Genomic DNA, 19,645 nt, shown 5'->3' with positions numbered 1-19,645 from the left:
GTGCCATCTGGAATGGGTGGAATCCAAGCTCTTTGCCCAGGGGGGACAGGGATGGAGGAAGCATGCTGGCTTTGCATTTCCTCATCCTCGGAGTGACACATGTCATTTTCATGGGCCCAAAGTAGTCACATGGCACCAAACCTAAACTATAAGAGAGTATAGAAAAATGGAGTGGGGCTGGGTAAATAATTGTCACTACCACATTGCTCTTTCTTTTGATATGAACTTTGAATTATATTCTTGTTTTTTTAATTTGTTTGATTTGTTTGATTTTGTTTTTAATCTTGAAAGCACCTACTACCACGTTTTCCTTCTCACTTAGCCATCTTCGTTCTTACTGATTCTTTTTCGTCTCCTTCCAGGTCCTCTCCATATTTTAAACAAACCAGACATTATTTGCACTGAGCCCCCGTATCATTCTTTGCTCTCTTATCCTTCTCCCAAACTTTACTTCATCCTTCTGTGTCTTTCAGGATCTTTGGTTTCTTTGTATAAATTCAACTGCAAAGCACTACAAAATCAATTTTTTAAAGTCCCCGGTTTCATCCAATCACCATATTTTCTAAGACTTTAAAGTGACTTCCTACTAAGTTGTTAAATCCAGCTCATCCTGGCCCAGCCCCAGTGTGTACTCATTCATTCTTTTCTTCTTGACAAAGTTGGTCCCTACAATCTGATCTCTCTCTATGCGGATATTTAAGAGCATTCACAGACAGACATCTAACTATGTACTAATGCAGATACATACTTCCTGTTTGAAAGTATCAGATCCTTCTGGACAAGGGCTTTGCTTAGGGTGTTTAGCCAAGTCCTGGGCATGACGTAAGCACCTAAACATTTGTTAGAATGCATCTTTCCTTGTGAAGTCTCTTCTTTACCAATTCAATTTATACGTGCAATTTAGTTGTTATATGAAAAATAATACCAATAAAATGAAAGACTAAGATAAAATGGAAGCAGCCTTTTGAGAGAGAGAAGAGTAATATATTCCTTCTGGATTGTGGAATGAAAAATTATCACACCTCGTCATGCTATTTGAAGTAAAATTTATATTCTCAGTTCGTCCCGTTGAATTAATATTGTTACACTGACCCTCAGTAAACGCTTCCTGGGAGTCATCTGTGCGGTGTTCACAATTTGCTTATAATAATTGTTTTCTCATTTTACGCAGCTTCCTCCAGCCCTGCACCACAATTTGAAAAGAAGGGTTATAGAGAGATTCAAGAAATCCCTCTTCAGCCAGCAGAGTAACCCTTGCAATCTGAAATCTGAAATTAAAAAGGTACAGTATTCGACACCTGGCAATTCTTCTGTGGCTTAGCAAAAACACAGCCAAAGAGTTACATTTTATACCTTCTCTGCTTTATGCTTTAAACTCCATCCTCTATTAAAGAATGTTATCACTGTTTGTTTTAGTCCTTTCAAGCTGCTATAAAAAAGACACCATGAACTGGGGAGTTGATAAACAGCAGAGATTGCTTATGGTTCTGGAAGCTGGAAGTCCAATATCAAGGTGTCAGGATGGTCAGGTTTGACACAAGCCCTCTTCCTGGTTACAGACTTGTGACTTCTCTTGTCCTTATGGGGCAGAGGAGGCAAGGAAACTGTCTGGGGCCTCTTCATAAGGGCACTTTTTGATACGAAATTGAGGATGTCTTTGCCTCTGATTTTCTCACCTTAATTTCTGTGGCCATCATCTCAGAAGATTAATAGAAAGTTCTTTCGGTATGATTGCATGTTTTCCTAAGAATAAATGTTATTAAATATCTTTAATTAAAAAATATATTTTAGCCTTTTTAAGGATAATTCTGTTCGGTATTTTATTAGAATGTTCTCCAACAAGCCTCTAAATTGAGCTGTGCCACTCTGAACAAGTCGTTTAACCATCGGAAGCTGTGGTTTTGATCACCTATGAGGGTGGAATGAACCACCGTTGACTGTTGCACCACGTGGGGATTGTGCACTGATCCCCTGCTCCTGCACAGCTGAAAATCTTTTTTTTTTTAAAGATTTATTTATTCATTGGAGAGAGAGAGAGAGAGAGAGCACATTAGCACATGCAAGTTGAGGGAGGGGCAGAGGGAGAGAGGGAATTTCAAGCAGATCTCCTGCTGAGTGTGGAGCCCGCCGCGGGGCTTGATCTCACGACCCATGAGATCAAGACCTGAGCCACAACCGAGAGTCAGACTTTTAACCAACTGAGCTGGCCAGGTGCCCTGAAAAACCATGTATAACTTTTGACTCCCCAAAACCTTAACTACTAACTGCTTACTATTGACCAGAAGGCTTGCATAGCGTAAATAGGGGACTGACACACATTTTGTATGTTATATATTATATACTGTATTCTTACAATAAAGTGAGCTAGAAATAAGAAAATATTAAGGAAGAGACTCATAAGGAGGAGAAAATACATTTACAGTGCTGTACTGTAAGAAATCCACATAGAAGTGGACCCATGCAGTTCAAACCCGTGCTGTTCAAGGGCCAACTGTATTTCTAAGCTTCTTTCCATCTTCAACATTCTATAATCTCCTAGACCTCAGCTGTTAGTAAATATTTCTATTCACATACCCACAAACTAAATCACAAAGAAGTTAAATCAACCAGACAGAAGGAAAACTGTTTATCTCTAATTAGCACAACTTGATGACAGGAAATCCCTGTGTCCTGGCCCGCAGCCATTTCCATACAGGTCCCCTTCTCCTGTCCCGGAAAGACCTGAGGCCCAAGCAGTTTGGGCCTGCTCCAATTTTTATCTATCTATCTATCTATCATCATCTATCTATCTATCTATCTATCTATCTATCTATCTATCATCATCTATCTATCTATCTGTTTTATCATCCACTTAAACTTTGAAACAGTCATGTGACCAATGAACTTTTTCTTTAAAGTTTCTTTCTCCTTTCATGGATCCAGTCTTACGCATAAATGTGCTCCTTATTCGGGCAGTATGATGGGCTCTTTGATAAGAAATGCAAACAGTGTGTTTGCTCTGTTGCCTTGCCTCCCCGTCTGCACCTCCACAACCAGGAGATGGGAAAAGAGATATAGCGGCCCCTGAACAAAACAGAAGTCCCACCTCATCAGAGATAAAAGAGCACAGTTTCTTTCATGGGTTGTGTTGGCAAATCAGGCCAAGAGACAAAGCTCGAGGAGCTCAAAACAGAAGTGCGTGAGACTGCAGATATTTGCTTTATGATATTTCCATATTGTACCGTGAATACCAATAAATATATTTTAGGAAGACAGAGGCTCCAATCTCCCATGAAAATATTCCATGTTGCTAGGTTTTAATACTCTTATTAAAATGATACGCAGAATAATCCGGTTTGGACACATATTTATTTTAACAGAAACCCCAGCTTTAAGAGATGGAAGTACCCGTAGCAAGCTTCCTGCTGCACGGCCGTGCCTCCTTCTTGGCTCCTGACGCTGTGATTTCCCACCCGCACACGTCCCTAAAGCAGATCCCGTCCTCTTTTGTTCCTGATGTTTGTTGGTTTGCATCCCTTCCTTGCTGGGTTTCTTATCTCTCCTGATAGAAAAAAAAGATTCTCTTTTGTTAAAATGGCCCCACCTGCCTTGTCGGCCTTCCCCTGTACTGTGGCGGCCCCTCTCAGAGCTCTTACCTTCCGTCCTTGGTCTGGGGAGTGAAAAGGGATTCATGGGGCGGTAGAGGGCGTTCAGGGACCTGGGTGAGGGAACTCAAGGGGGCAAAGACTTAGCCTCCCTTTCAATGTTATTTAGAGGCACATTAAATTCTCCTGTGAGGAATGCTATGGTCACCTTCTCTGATAATTACAAGGCTGTGGTGGTTCGTACCATCATGGTGTTTACCTTCCAGGTCATGGAGGCAGGCTTCCTCTCCTGGGCGCGAAACAGATCTTCTGCCTGGAATATTAACATGCTTCCTATTCTCCACCACTAAACCGAGAGGCCAGCTCCTCCATAAAAATCTCTCTTGATTTTCCCTGTTCAGAATTCACCCCTTTCTCTGTGCTTCAGGCCTTTTTCACTCACATTGCTGTGTTCTAAATAGCTTTTTATCTAGCTTACATTTCTGTTTCCCCCAAAGGCAGTGAGTGTGTTGCATTCATCTTTGATTACCTACAGTCTTGCACAGTGCCTGGCACATGGTAGAGCTCAATGTGTGATCGTTGAATATAGAATATTCTGTATTGATAAATATATTCTGTATAATACAGTCTATATTGGTGCTATTCTATGTAACATATTATATGACATATATCATATTTGTATATTTTTATATGGATATAGAAAGAAGCCCTCCTGCCCTCATCTAAACACAAATGAGAAGAGTCTGTGGCCTCTGTTTTTCTCCCTTTCTGGTCTAATCTTTTGTTTGTGACAATTTTTGTTCGGAAATGGCCTTTTCATCCCCTGGATAATCTTGGTGGAGTGGCCAGTTGGCCTTTGACCAACACCCTCACCCACCCCAGGGCCGTGGAAGAAGCAAGCAGTGCTAGTTCATCAAATGCGTTTGCTTTCCACCTTCCCCTCTGAAACTTGTCCTGAAATCCAGGGGACTCCTTGTCTCCAGTTTGAGGAATCATTATGGGATGACCGTGCCTTCTGATGAATGGCCTGAGACCCAGCAGGATATATAGAAGAGTGAAAAAGTAGGAAAGCCCCTTCCTAAGAAACTAAGCTCTTTATTTATGACTTACCTAAGCTGATCTTCGGTCCGATCTGCTCAACCTTGGCTAAAACTTGTGAGGGGAATAAAGCGTGTGAGTAATTGTATAGTGTCTTGGGAAACTAGGATTTTCGGCATGGGAGAAAGGAGGAAGAGAAACAAGATGGAATTTATTAATTCAAATTAGGATTGGAAATGCCAATATGAATGCGTATGAATTCATGATAAATCTTTAAAAAAATACACGTATTTCCTAATATTTTCACTAAGTTGTCTAGAAACTAACCAAGCAGCAGCGAGCTCCCTTAGCACCCGTGGCTCCTCGGAGACAGAGCTGACTGCAGCTGTGGAGCGGGGACGAAAAGCTTAGGTGGGATGTCTTGACATAATAGGTGGTGTAGTGAGGATGCCATCAAGGATTCCTGAGGAGGTGTCAAAAAGACTCAGGAGCCGACTTAAAGAGGCTCCCACTGGCTATCTATTGGATAACTAGGGCATCAGTAAGAATAATTACTGCAATGGACTGAAAGCATTCACTAAAGTTTATATCTAAGAGTTCATGACAGTAAAAAAAAAAAAAAATCCCTCATTGGTTCCCTTTGGAGGATGCCAAGTAACCAACTCATTATTTTGAAAATTATTTACAAAAGGAAAGAATCAAACATTTATTCTGCCGTTGCCTTATGAATTCTAGCCCAGGTAACTAAATAGATGAGGGGGATGTTTCTCATTAGAGTAGTCCTTCAGCTAATAAGAACCAAAGGAATAAAAAACGTCGCCACTCTGCAGCCTCTCCTAAAATACCGGATCTAGACATCATCACCGGTGGCTTGCTAATGTCACCAAAAGAGGGGCAGCCAGACGTTACATGGCTCCTGAAGTTCGTGCGGTACCATGTACGAAGTATATTTGCTAGAGGCTCGGGTCTGCCTCTGAGGAAGCCTCTATATTGGAAGTGGGCAGACTGTGGTTTTTGGAAATAAAGTTACTGGAATAGAACCACGTGCCTTCACTCACGTATTGTCCACGGTCGCATTCACCTTATAGGCACGGTTGAGGGGCCGTGATGCAGATTACACGGCCTGTAAATCTGTCAGTATTTCCCATCTGACCCTCTACCGAGGAAGTTTACCAACCCTGGCTCTGCCTCTAGCTAGGCACCTGTGGCAGATGCATGGGACGAGAGCACATGCGACATGACACCATGGGGATAAGCCAGAAATCCAGACTGAGGAGTTCTACAGGAAAAATGACATTTGTTCTTAAATAAAGAACTTGCAAGGAAAGGCGAGCACTTCTCTTTGGTTCCTCATCTGTACTTCAACTCAGATCAGCAAGGTCAAGCTCACCCTATTCGGAGCTGGCAGTCTCTTTAACTCCTAACTCCAGGTTTCCGGCTCTTTTCCAGTTAGCAGATTGCTCTTCTCCTCATGCTTCAATTAATGTCTTTTGATGCACGTAATAATTACGCCTTATATTTGCCTAGCCCGGGTCAGGGCCCCATGGAGGCATCATAAATCAGCAGTGCCCAGTGCCAACCTGTTTGGACCGAGTGGAGAAGCTCCTAGAGCAGGGCTCTCCTGCCCAGCAGGGTCAGGCCACTATTCATCTTCTCCTTCGATACCACCTTCTGTGTCCTGGGAGGATGAGCTCGTGGTTGTAAATAGCATAGCACAGTGGTTTTCCAGCCTTTGTTGAGTTTTGGAATGCTTTGTTAGAAACACGATCTTTGATGGAAATGTAAACAGCAAGGCTGCTTCCGGGGCAGGGAGGGGGGAGGGTGGGGATGCACCGTGCATCTCATGGACTCGGATGATGGGCCATCCCCGTGAAGGTGCCCATGCGTATGTGTGTGAGTGCTTAAGTATCAGAGAAAAGTGAGTATAAATACTGGACATGTCTGTTAACAAAGTGGCCTATAAAAACCTAATAAAAAAGAACAGATAGGAGCTATAGGTTAGAAAAGATGAAAAATAAGACAATATATTATGTCTTAACAAGTTATAACTCAGTCGAAGAGGACAGGAAAATCTAAAGGAAAACAGATCAGAGGACTGGTGAGTGACATGTGATGTGGCATGTTAAAAATTTTCTCACTTCTGGCACCTAATTTCATTTACGTTGTTTCATTTCTTTTCTACCTCAGCTGATTAGATTCCAAATAATTGGTGTCGTTGTTCTGCAGCAAAGATAACCTCATTTTATGATATGGAAGAGAGAAGATACAGTTCGGGGAATTTAATGAAGATTACAGATTTTTTTTCTCACGTAGGTTTGGCCTAAAAAGTACTATATTCTCAATAGAACAATGAAGTGCTAAAATGGCCCAGTACTTGCTCAAATCAGTAGTAACAGTGATACAGTCTGTTCTCTTTAATATTTGCTTGGCTTTAGTTCGAAAGTGTGTACGGTCGTTTGCTCTCTAGAACCGTAGGCACTTATTCAGGGCGGGAGAGCCCTTTCACGTCCGTTCGGAAGGAGGGGTTAAGCGTTCTGCCACACAGAACACAGATGACGCAGATGGGAGTACCCCCCTAAGCTGAATGTTTGAGGGGCAAGAGAGGGCCCACACGGCACTGGCCCAGGACCCTGCCAGCCCTAGGGCTGCTGCTCGGAACCGTTCTGTGGTAGCGTCCGTATGCCCCCAGAGGGGTGAGCGTTTTCTTGCCTTTCTGGTGTGTCCAGAATTGGACTCACCACCTCCTTCTTCCTTCGTACATCAGCATCCCTATCGTGGGAGGCATGCTTTCCTTCTGCTCGGTCTTGAAGCCTTGCAGTCACGTTCAGCCGCTCCATGTCATTTCTTTTGTCCCATAAGTCATTAACACCTGCGTATCTTCTTCGTGGGGGGTTTTGCTTACCTTTTGATGTTAAAGCCCTGGGTTAGAGCCCTGGCTCTGCCACTTACTTTCAGTAAGTGTCCCCATCTGTAAACCCGAGATAATGCTTCCCTTAGAGGTAGTTGTAAGAACCAAATAGAACATCCCGTGTGTCTAGAATGTTTAAGTGCGCAGTAAGTGGCTGTAGGAGCTACTGGTGTTATTAGGGAGGGTACTCGAGCTTCCTCTTGGCTACCACCTAGTTCAAGGTCTTAGCACTTCTCTTTGGCGTTGGAGTCACAGCTTCTTTGCTGACTTCCTTGTTCTCTAATCCATCTTACCCGACCGAGTTTCTAAACACTGGCTTTTTTCTTTTTTCTTTTTTTTTTTTTTTAAGCATACTGAAAAACCTTAGAAGCCTCCAGTTTCCTGCCTCACCGTCTAAAGCCTGGCATGGAGCTTTCTAGGCCCGCATCATTCGCCGGAGCCTCCTCCAGCCCCATGCAAGACTGTTGTGCACATTGCCTCCAGGGTGATCCTTTCGAAATGGAAATCTGACCGTGTCACACACGCACCCACGCAGACACACAGAAGCTGTTCAGGGGCTCTAAGTATAAACTGCCGAGTTGTCCCTGCAGTAGTCCCGGTCCCGTTTGGTCCAAGCCCTGCTCCCCTGTCCATCATCCTCTCATACCTGTCTTGTTCTTCCTGGTCTCACAGCAGCCACAGGTGCCGTCTGTCCACCGTGCAGCCTCCTCCTGAGTCTTTGCAAATGCTTGTGTTCCTGCCTTTCAAGATCTTCCCTCTCCATCCTTTACTCATTCTTTCTCATTCTTCCAGCTCTCAGTGGGTCATTTTTTCAGAAAAACTGTTCCTAAGTTAAACCTGCCCGTTACCTCCTAGACCCCCAGGCCCATCCTTCAATGCATTCAGCACAGTTGCAATTCCACATATATCCGGGTGGATGCTTCACAGCTACATTCCTCCCTAATTAGGCAGTAAGCTCCGAGAGTGCAACTTTTGGCCACCGTTGGTTGTTTTCATTGTTTGGATGTGTGCGTGACACACAAGAGTTGATAAACAAATCCCCGCTGAATTAACAGCATTTGTGTCCCTCACTTCACTATAGAGCCCCACACCTCTGTAACATGGGCTTATGGCATATCCCTTTCATCCCCTTGCTACTGGTAGGCAGTGTCCAGCCTTTGTCCCCAAGTTCCACTCACCTGGAATGTCTGCTTTGCTTCCCTACATCCACCCAAATCCAGCCTTCAAGGCTCGGCCCCAGTGTTTCTGCTACAGAGCTTCTGGAAATCATACTGGTGTTCGTGAAGCATACTTCCTTTTGGAAGCTTAGAACTCCCAACCTCATTTGACACTTCATTGTTTATTCTCCTTCTTGTTCATGTACATTAGCCTATTTTTCCAGGCAAATGGCAACCACGTCATTGCTGTGTCCTCCCTGGTGCCCAGCATGGTGCTGATAAGCCGGAGAGATCATTGGTCTATGTGATCCAATGGTTTTCATCTCTGTTTTGCAAAACGTGCTCAGAGCATGACACAAAGGGGCACAAAAGATGTGCTGAAAGAATATGTATGTCAAAAAACTGAACTGCAAGAAGTCCTGGGAAGTTTCTGGAATAAAAATAAATGTATCTGGGATTCAAACACTAGACTAATGAATGTTAGTCCTTGCCTTCATCCACCCATCCCTGAGGATTTGCAGTTCTTAAGCTGAAGGAGACTAATGTAAGAGGCACCGGCATCCTCAAACACTCCTCTCTTCAAGCTTTGAATCAATGAAGAAGACTTGTCCTTGTCTTCGTAAAATGGCCATCTTGACCTGTCCAGCTCACAATCCACACACTTCACTGTGCAGCTTTAAACACCTTCCTGTCTGTGAACAAGTTAGGATTCCAAGGTGTTTACTTAATAATTAAGTTGACTTAACTAAGCTTTCTATAATTAGGATGAGCATTTCAGGCAGCCAAATTACTCCTATGCCCAAGCACGTGAAAAACAATCCCATCTGAAGTCATTTGGAAGGCAATACCAGGAAATCATTTTCAGCATTACGAGGTATATTAAGAAACTTTGTTGGAGCAAACTACTAGCTTGGCTGTGAGAAATACAGAGTACTTAGGCCTGCCTCTGTGGCATCCTAATAGCACTGATGAGGATGTTGTTAAGTGTGTGACTATCGGATCCCCTGCATTGCAATGTGTTGCAGTCTTACGATCTTGTCATTTTACAGATGGGTTATTAGTTTTATCAGTTGTCACTGAAGTAAGGAAAATGAATTTTCAAGAATAAAAAAGGATAGAACCATAGTTTTTTTTTCTAGACTGTAGTATTCATTGGCAACATGGAGACTGGAAAACAGAGAAATAATTTGTGTTAGTAGTGTCCAAAGTACACAGATGGAATAATGATGAATTGCTCATAGCAAATGTTCTTATTAAGGTATAAATGCAGAATGCATCCAGTGAGGTACCTGTACACCCCCGTGGACTTCTGTATACACAATCACCCAGGTGACCACTACCCACATCACTAAGCAGAACATTTCCAGTACTGAAGAAGCCTCCTGCCTGCCTTTTCCTAGTCATATCCCACCCTCTGCCATGACATAATCATTATCTTAATCTTCATCACCATTGGTTAGTTTTGTCCACTTGTGAAAATGCCTATACATGAAGTTATACATTACATCTTCTTTGGTGTTTTTGGCTTCTTTTGCTCAACATTCATTCATGTTGCTGTTTCTTGTGCTTTGCAGAATCCCCTTGGATAAGCACACCACAATCTATCTATTCTTCTGTCTGTAGATGTTTGGGTTTTCTCCAGTTTTGGGTCAGAAGTCCTCATTTCTCTTGTGTGTATACCTAAGAGTGGGATTACAAGGTCATACGGTAGACCTATATCGTTGACTCTTAATGAATGCCCTTCCCAGGTGATTGAACAATGGTGTGTTTTAATTCATGAGCAGAGTATATGAGTCCAAGGTAACTGCTGTTGCATGGTCTAAATTGTGCCATTTGTGTCTGGTTTATTAATAAGCAGTGGCATTTTAAAAGTATGTTCTATTAACATAGGCGTGAAAACTTGACCAGCCCAAGTGCTGGTTGGAATTAAAGGTAAAAGAAGGTTGAAAAATGTTCATAGCCTAAAATTCCACTTAAAAAATTCAGCTTTGTGGGAGAGCATTAGACGGTTGGAACCTTAATAAAGTCTGTCATTCAGTGAATTACTGTCTCCTTTAGAGTGTTGGGGATTAATGTTTGTAGAGTAAAATTAAGCAATAGTAATTTAGGAAAATGTGTTAAGAAACTTGTTTGCCTTGGTCAAACAAGAAGGCATTGTTTAAAGGAGATACACAAAAAACAATGACGATGTGAACTAAGCATATCGATCTGCTGGATAATTAATTGAGTTTATTCCTCATATGCCTGATGCAAAGAACGTTTTGAAGTCCCAAGCCTATGCCATTATTTTTCTATCCATTTTTATCTTGCTCTCATAAAGCCGTAAAGTGCAGAACTGTTTTTATTTTTTCATGTGACCAGGGAATTGTCTACCTTACTTTCACTGTAATTTGCCTGCCTCCGATTTAGAAGTTCTTTTGAAAGGAAGATGTGCCTTTCTCTATCTACAAGAGACTGAAAACCACAAGCACTAAATTCTCTGTGTCGAGACATAGGGAAAGAGGTCTCTTGTCATTTGCTTCTGACTATAGAATAACATGTGGCTTTGCCTTTTCGGTTCCAGTTATCTCAGGGATCTCCAGAACCCATTGAGCCCAACTTTTTCACAGCGGATTACCATTTATTACATCATTCATCATGTGGAAACAGCCTGTCCCCAGATGACCCGACAGGTAATGGTCTTCACCACAGGAAATCTGGCTTTCACGAAGAAATATATTGTTTGGATCAACAGCTATCCTTAAAAGATTATCCTCAATTTAAAAGAAAAATAGAGCTTATTTTGATTATCTATGGCAGTAGTTGGAAGGGATATACAGTACGAATATAGAAATTCCCTGCGAGATTTATCATACCCTGTTGTGGCAGCTTCCTTGATCATTTGTTAATGCCATAATCAAACAGCAGAATCCGTGTGGGTGAGTTGTATTTCCTTTTATTTCTTCTTATCTGATGATAGGAAATCAAATGCCCAAAAGCACCCAGGAAGATAAAAAGCAGAAATGAAGAGTTTGAATATTCAAAATGGAGAACATTTGAAACTTACCTGAAGAATCCGCATCAGCCATATTTAATTTGTTTTGCTTTGTTTTGCATAAATCTCACGTAGGGAGGCTAGGTAGCGCGGGGATTAAAGGAGCAGATTCTCAAAACCTGGATGCCTAAACTTGAATCTCAGCTCCCGCATTTAGTAGTTGACCTTGGGCAAATTATTTGACCTCTTGAACCCCAGTTTCCTTGCCTATAAAATGGGAGTAGGCGTGGTACTTACACTATAGGGTTATAATGAGGATCAGGGTAAACATATAAAACGTGCTTGACCATTAGCAGGGGCTCAGCATCATGTGACTCTTCTCATGATAAATGAACTCTCAGAAGAGGTTTTCAAGCTACTCTGAGGTTTCAGAGTTCCTAAATAATTTTCAAAGCCCTATAAACTATAGTTATGTCACAAAGAGGCATGGAGAGAAATGACGGTTAAAGGGAGACTCGCCATCCCCCCACTCCTCAGTTTAGGCAAATCATTTCATGTATTAATTCTCAAACTTTCCCTGCATCTTGGCCTCCTGGGATAAAGCCAACCTGCAGGCAGAATTTTGTTTCAAATAGTCCCCGAGAAACCTGTAAGATCAAGATGAACCGCCGTCTAAAGTCTTTTGCTTTGAAAGGCGCCCCCAGGGCAGGGCAGTGAGTCTGTAGGCCGACCTTCTTCCAGCAGCGATTCTGATGAAACCAAGAGCTCTGATGGAACTCTCAGAGCAGCCTGTGAGGGAGCTGGCAGGTGTCCAGGGCAGCTGGAGGGCCTACCCTGGGCTGGAGCAGGCAAGTCCCATCACAGCCGGCTGGCCACAGGCTCACACGGCAGAGCCTGCAGGCACTTTGGGGAACACCTTGGCCCAGAGCTTTGAAGAGGAGCTGCCAGGATTCGTCAGCCTCATGCCTCCCCTCCACTTCAACCCATTCCCTCTTGTGCCTGAGTGGAGGGGGCTCCTGGGCCTCCCTGCACACACCAGCACTGATGGATTGCAGTGGAAGCTGGCCAGCATCGCTTTGGGTGGCACTCAGTTGGGGGAGGGCTAGTATATCACCCTTAGAACACACATGGAAGAAAGCATTGCCTCCTGGCGCCAAGTGTGCTTTATTTCCCTCTAGGCAGTCATCGGAAAGGGCCAGGTCTTCGTTGTCTTTCCCTATTTCTGCCTCCCTCTAAGAATTCATTTTCTTTCTAGCGCATATGTACTTGTTTTGCTTGTAGCTTAAGGAGAGTTTTTTAATCAGAAAGCTTGCCCATCAGGTCATTTGTGTTGCGAATACTCCTGACCTGTCCTTAGTGTTCACATGCATGGGCACACGTGTGTGTGTGTGTGTGTGTGTGTGTGTGTGTATGCCTCTCTAACTTAATTGCCCAATTTATACCCTGAGAAATGCCCCAAAATCTTTGTGTATTATTTTGTGATGGCCACCCCAAAAACAGCCAGTTATTAAAGGAAGAGAAACAAAGAGTTTGAATATTCAAAGCAAGATAATTTGAAATGTGCTAAGAAGTACTCCTCTTCACCATGACTAAATAGTTTTCACTACAGTTGAGTTGTAATTGTCAACAAAGTCCCACTAAGAAAATGAGAACCGAAGATGAGACTTTCCATCACCTGTCTATTTCAGGTCTACGCACCAGCTCTGATGTGGAGGAGGGAATAACATATGAACAGATGCAGGTGAGGTTTTTGCAGTGCCTTTGAACAGTTTTCTTTTGTTGCTTTTAATTCAGTATTAACCCGAATTTTTTTTTCAACTTCAGACTGTGATTGAAGAAGTCCTAGAGGAAAGTGGTTATTACAACTTTACATCTAACAGGTGAGATCTAAAGTTTTCTTTTAAATGTGAAAGATCAATTGAGATCGTTGGATGTTAGATCTGATTATCCTGGACTCCAGGGTTTTTTTCCAACTTTCATTTTAAATACTTGTGTAAAATATCTTGGCTTACACTCAGTATGACCATGGGTAGAATGTATGTTGCCCATCTTTTGTATGGATGCAGCTGCTGTCTCTCTGCTGAAAAAGAAAGGGCAATAGCTTAGCGGTAATTTACTCCTAGAAAAAATAAGAAACATAATGAAATGGAAAAGCATTTTTAGGGTTTGTTTGGTTTTTTTTTTTTAATTAAGCATTTGTTCCATTCTAGTAGAGCTGTAAACTCAGATTTCCATCACTGAAATCTACCCATTATTTGTATAGAACGCAGGGGGAAATACAATGACACAATCACTTCTGGTGAATTTAAGATATGTTTGTGGAAAGGGATTTGTTGTTATGTATTGCCATTTGCTTACCCTAAGTAAGAAACCTCAGTTTACTGGGGCTCTGTATTACCTTCTCACATAAGAACTATTTGTGCTCTAAAAATACAGTGTTTTATCACTTCTGTCCAGTCTGATTCCTCCATTTTCCTGTTGGGCACAGTGTTGGCCACACAGATTTGAGTACGGTTAGTTTACTTGAGAGGCAATTCTGGGAAATACTGGTAGGGGAGTGAAGAAATAATTCAATGAAGGTTTCATTTTCAAGCAAGTAACCATTGTGGCTGGCTGGGGCTAGATCCCACTGGGGAAATCTGAGAGCCAGTATAGAACACATACTTCAGTTATCCCACTCAAGGGCTGAGGGAGCTGGGGTATTTGTCCTGCCATTTCCATTGGTCGTTGTTTGCGGCCTTTCCCCAGAGAATGTTTGTCCCCTGGCATTTCTGGCCTTCTGTGAGAGTGGACAGAACAGATTCCAGAGGCCAGAGAAATCCTCAGGAAGTGAAACGCAGGGTCTGGCAGCTGGAAAGCAGGCCAGCATGCTGTGAAGGGGTGTGGATGAGGGGGGATGTGGGCACTGACAATGTCTACACACGAGCTGTCTCTTGACTTTTCTGAGAAGCCCCTCACAACTGAATCGTCAAATTGATCATAAGCAGCCACGTCCACGTTCTGTGTGGCTCCATGTTGCTTTAGTTTGTTCTCTCTAAAGTGGCCTTTAGTGCCCGAAGGAACTGCCTTCCTTTCCCGCTGCTGAAGCTGTCTTGTGACCACTATTTAAATCATCCCAGAAGTCATCTTCAAAGGTATTAGCCATGGTAAGAGAAAGAGGCCTCAAGAGCATCCTGTTAGGTTGTTATATGGAAATTAGATTCTTTTTTGAGGTTAGTTCAGGCTCCAACTTTTTTTTTACTTCTCTTATTTCCATAAGTTGTTCATACAAATCACACGTAAGATTATTCAACTGCTTGCTCTTTTGGCTTGATAATATATTTCCAAAACAACCCTTACAGATTTAGTTCTGTTATGATTTATAACTACAGAGAAATGATGAATAATTCTCATTTTCCAAAGGTATATTATTAATAGAAATCACCATCTTTATAATTGCTCACCTTTGAATTTTCTTTGTCTATTCTTGGGCCGAGTACAGAGTACATCCAGCTTTCCATGGATAAGATGAGCGTCTTTGTTCGTAACTCTTAGCTCCTTATTATTTTAAGTGCCTTTGGCTTGGAGTGGGGGCAAAGGTCGCTTTTGTCATTAATTTGTCTGCACAGTCTCAGAGACTCAGGAATGAACGGCTTCATATTTTTGTAGAAACAATACTAAATATCAGTGAAAAACCAGGTGTGTAAGGAAGTTAGGGAAGCTCTTACAAGAGCTCGTATTTTTTCTTAAAAAGTAATTTTAGCCTTATTTTTAAATTTACTTTTATCCCTTTTCAGTTCTATCCCTAAGTTTTAAAAAATTCAAACATTATTTCTACTTCCCAAGCTGCATTCCTATATTAAAAGACATTGCAAATTTTCTTATTCTAAGGAATAAATAATAAGATGCCTAATAATGAAGAAAAAAGTTATTTACAGCTATATTCAGAACTGTGAATAGAATATGGAGACATGGTTTAAGTGATCAAATTTAAGAAAAATCTGTTGGATATGACATACATAAAATGTTCTTAAAATACTCCAAATTAAAATGAATCACTCGCAAAAAATTCTTATTCCATGATATTCTCTTTTCATCTTCTTTTAACAGTGATAGACTATATCTTGAGAGAAGACTCTTCACAGTTTACTAGTGAAAATAACCCTTGGTTGTGCTTGAAGTATTTGTTTACTGGTGTTCCAAATTAATTACCAAGAAATAAGTCGGCCTCCACTTAGAAGCACCTAAGAGTTCACAAGCTGGAAATACACATAATTCCAAATATGAATCAAATCAGCTAGTCAGTGATGATTTTTCCATAGTCAAAAGATAGAGGATGCTAAATATCACTGGACACGAACAAGGATTTAGAATCAGTAGAATGTATTTTCCCTAATAGATTCCATAGAATAGCCAATATTACCAAAGATGCTAACAGGTGTTCCCTGAAAAATAAAATTTTGTGATCAAATATATTTGGGAAACTCTGAAAGTACAGTTTTCCATTTTTAGAGGATGTTTACACACGTTACCATATTACATAGTCTGAGATGTGCTGTAAGAAATCTGTCAACTTTGTTTCCCCCAGTATTTCTTCAACCTTTCACACACAACACAAGTTCAGAAAGCTGCCCTCGCGCTGTGCTTAGAAACGGGAAGCATTGTTTCAACGCCCCCACCAGTCACCTGCATCTACCCAGAGCTGCTGTTCTCATTGTCTTTGTCATCATCCTGATTGTCATTGTCATCGTCATCGCAAAATGTCATCAGTGATCTTGGTCACACAGAGAATTGCATACATAATATCCGTATTACTGAAGTTTACCACTTGGACAGTCAGTTCAAACTTAACACGCATCTACCGAACACCCAGACAGCAGCTAAAGCATGAAGCCAAGACACGCACATTTTTAGCATAGGTCCCAGGGTGAATATTTAGTTAGGGATAGAGAGACGCCATCATCAAACTGAAAGCCTCAGCATAAAGCCATTATCCATTTGTTCCTGCAACTGTTTAAATAATGGGGACACTGCTTGGACTGTTGGCTAGGAAGATTGTCTTGGGCACAAAATGCTGCATTAGGAAAAGGAAATAGTAGCAGAAACAGAAATAGCAGCAAGGAGCCCTAAGCAAAATGGGGAAATCCTCATTTCTGGGCTTCCGGGAAGGGGAGGTGGAATGAGTTGAGAGGAAGAAAGTAGGGTAAAGACAATGAAACGAGTTCAAAACAAACCTGGCCAGCCCAAAGCACGCTCTGGTCTTGAGCATTTGCAGAGATGTATGATTAATTTATATTTTACATTCATGAACCTTTAGCTTCCTTATCAGAGGAGACAGCCTAGCATGCCTTAATTTTATCATTGTTGTTTGTGAGAGTAAAACTGTTTGAATCTTGTGGGTGAATAGACGTTAGGCATATCCTCCTTATATATTTAGGGGTACACATTAACATTTTTAACAATGAAATCTGCATTGAGAAGTAAAATTTGCAAGAGAAAAAGAAATGTACAGTTTGCATTGCTTTTTCCCCCAATTAACTGATAACATGTAAATTAGATGTTGAAAACTTCAAGCTACTTTGAATGGGTGTTTATTTTTCTCCTATAAAGTGTTATCATTTCCAGCGAAGTTTATAATTTGAGAAAGACCCTGTTAGCACCAAACTTCAGCAAAATGTGGCTTTCTAAAAATGTCCCATCCTATTATGTTTAGAATCATCTTTCTTCACTGGGATTTATTTACGTATATCCCTGAGCTATTGCTTTTGAAGTTGAATGTGTGAAGTCAAATATATGTGACTATAGAGAACTCTTTCCACTTCTGAATCTTCTAGATATCATTCCTATCCGTGGGGGACCAAGAATCACCCAACCAAAAGATGAAAACCCTGCATTTTGAACAGACTTCGTTTTCCTAGTGAAGTTCAAGTTCTGGACTTCAGCTCTACCAGATGCCCAAGGATTGGGAGCTGCCGGAAGGGTGTGGAAAAGAAAAGACCAAGATGCCCTGGCCCCTCCAGGGCCTCTCTCTGGAGGCCCTGTGCTAGGTTCTGTGGCCACGGCAGCGTGGGAAGGCTCTGCTCCCCGGATGTGGTAGACACAGGATGACAGGGCTGTCAGTATGCTCCCGGGAGAAAATGCTGCAAAATTCATCTGTGGGGAAAAAACTTGCACCTCACAGAACTTTCCTCCAAGTTTAAAAAAGAAACAAAAACAAACAAACAAACAAAAAAAGTCATATTTTTCAACAGAATGTTTTATATTTAGGATTGCAGAAACTATGTTTAAAGGCATCTAGCCTTCTGTGTATAAAAATAGTTTTAGAGAGAGAAAATTACAGGCCCCAGAGTAATAATATATTGGGCAATTCACTGTATTCTTCCTTTTTTTTTTTTTAATTTTAAAAGAAATTCAAAATAGGTGATTGAATTTTGTTGTTGTTGTTGTTTTAAGGAAAGGATTGGTTCTCTCTTAACCAGTGGGTGCTAGTGGTCTGAAGACAGTAGACAGTATTTGTAACCTTTGCACAGCCTCTGGGAATAACTGTCAAATTGTCGGATGTAAACTAGACTAACAGAATATATTGCTGTACAGTGTGTGTATATATAGACATATATATGGGGGGAGAGAGGAGAGGTTTTGATTAGGCTAATGCTTTGCTGCTAATCAAACTTATAGTGTTTTTAGAGCACTTTGAAGAGTTCATAGAATCTATGAAAGAGATGCAATATTCCTTATTCTAAGTCCCTTCTCACTAAAATCACCTACACTGTTTTAAAATTTTTATTGTTTGGGGATTTAAAATGAAAACAAGTTATATAATAAAATATAAGTCACTTCTTTATTCATTGCGACATCCCTAAAAAACAAGAAATCAGAATGCCAAATAGTGTTCCATTCCTATGTAGGGAGACTTTATGATGAAAATTTTCTAGATTCTTATTGGGCTAACGTCTCTTCCACTGGCTTATAACTGGTGTAAAATCCAGAAATGCCCTTATTGCCAAGTCAGACTGCACTTCTAACTGCTTAAAGAACATTTTAATTCTATATAATTAGTAATCTGAAAGCTGAAATTATGCTTTTTATTTACTTCTCTCTGAGTTCTGGTATCTTTATTTACATTGATATATTTTTAGTACGATCGGACAGGATTTAGTTCAATATATTTACAGTGGTTGAAACATAATAACCTTTTGTATAGTATAGAAAATCTCTTAATGTGAACCCACACTACTTTTATATTTGTATGTTCAATACTTAAAGGATATCCAAATTTCCTTTAACTAATGCCTTTGAAAATTGCCAATGAATCTTTGTCTTTAAGCCAAATTAATGATTACAAATACACTGTAATTTAAAATAACATATAATTACAGTAATGAAAAATGTCAGTTTCAACTTTCAAACCAATTCCATTCATATGTGAAATTTACATGTAAAATCAAAATGCTACGATTTTGTTGATTTACCCAGGTAAAATTTTATTCCTAGCCCAACTGAATTTGAACTTGCACTATTATTTTTTATATCTTTTTGTGCATGGAATGGGCACATTTCTCATTGTGTAAGAGGCAGAGGACTACAAAGGCATAAATTTTAATTGTGATAGAAGCCAATACCTAGAAATAAACCAAGCTGTTGGGGTGAAAGTTTGAACAATAAAGCTCTTTCTCAAATGGTAATATATTGTCAACAAAGTTTAGAATAGAATAGTATTCAGAGGTTACACCTTGATAAAAAAAGAGAGAGAGAGAGAGAAATGATTTCTTTGCAGGTGTTTTCAAATACATACAGTTGACCTTATTGACCAGAAAGGGAACAAAATGTCTCCATCGAGCTATTTCTTTAAGACCCTAGACGTGGCATTTATTATGCTAGAAGCCAGTGCGAATTAACAAAGGTCAACAAATGGATGTCAACAGCCTTAGGCCTGTCAACTCCATGCTGACAGATGCATTTTTTGCCAAAGTCCTGAATGTGTTTGTTCTATTTGAAACCCTTC

At 41.0% G+C, this 19,645-nt stretch overlaps 1 protein-coding gene across 1 annotated transcript in view; it reads left to right on the top strand.

Annotated features, from left to right (window-relative positions):
• The window catches only part of NEK10 (NIMA related kinase 10), a 214,918-nt gene extending 196,887 nt beyond the window's left edge, over nt 1-18,031 (top strand). Inside the window, exons 34-38 of the mRNA XM_044383351.3 lie at nt 1,172-1,282; nt 11,251-11,359; nt 13,350-13,402; nt 13,486-13,541; nt 17,475-18,031. Coding sequence (XP_044239286.2) covers nt 1,172-1,282; nt 11,251-11,359; nt 13,350-13,402; nt 13,486-13,541; nt 17,475-17,523 — 378 coding nt within the window. The 3' untranslated portion in view covers nt 17,524-18,031. The remainder of the gene's footprint in view (nt 1-1,171; nt 1,283-11,250; nt 11,360-13,349; nt 13,403-13,485; nt 13,542-17,474) is intronic.
• Nucleotides 18,032-19,645: the final 1,614 nt, after the last annotated feature.

Source organism: Ursus arctos, unplaced genomic scaffold (genome assembly GCF_023065955.2).
Source record: "Ursus arctos isolate Adak ecotype North America unplaced genomic scaffold, UrsArc2.0 scaffold_20, whole genome shotgun sequence".
In the NCBI taxonomy this organism is placed as follows: Eukaryota; Metazoa; Chordata; class Mammalia; order Carnivora; family Ursidae; genus Ursus; species Ursus arctos.
The sequence above is the reverse complement of the archived record's forward strand: the minus strand, read 5'-3'. Positions and strand labels throughout refer to the sequence as shown.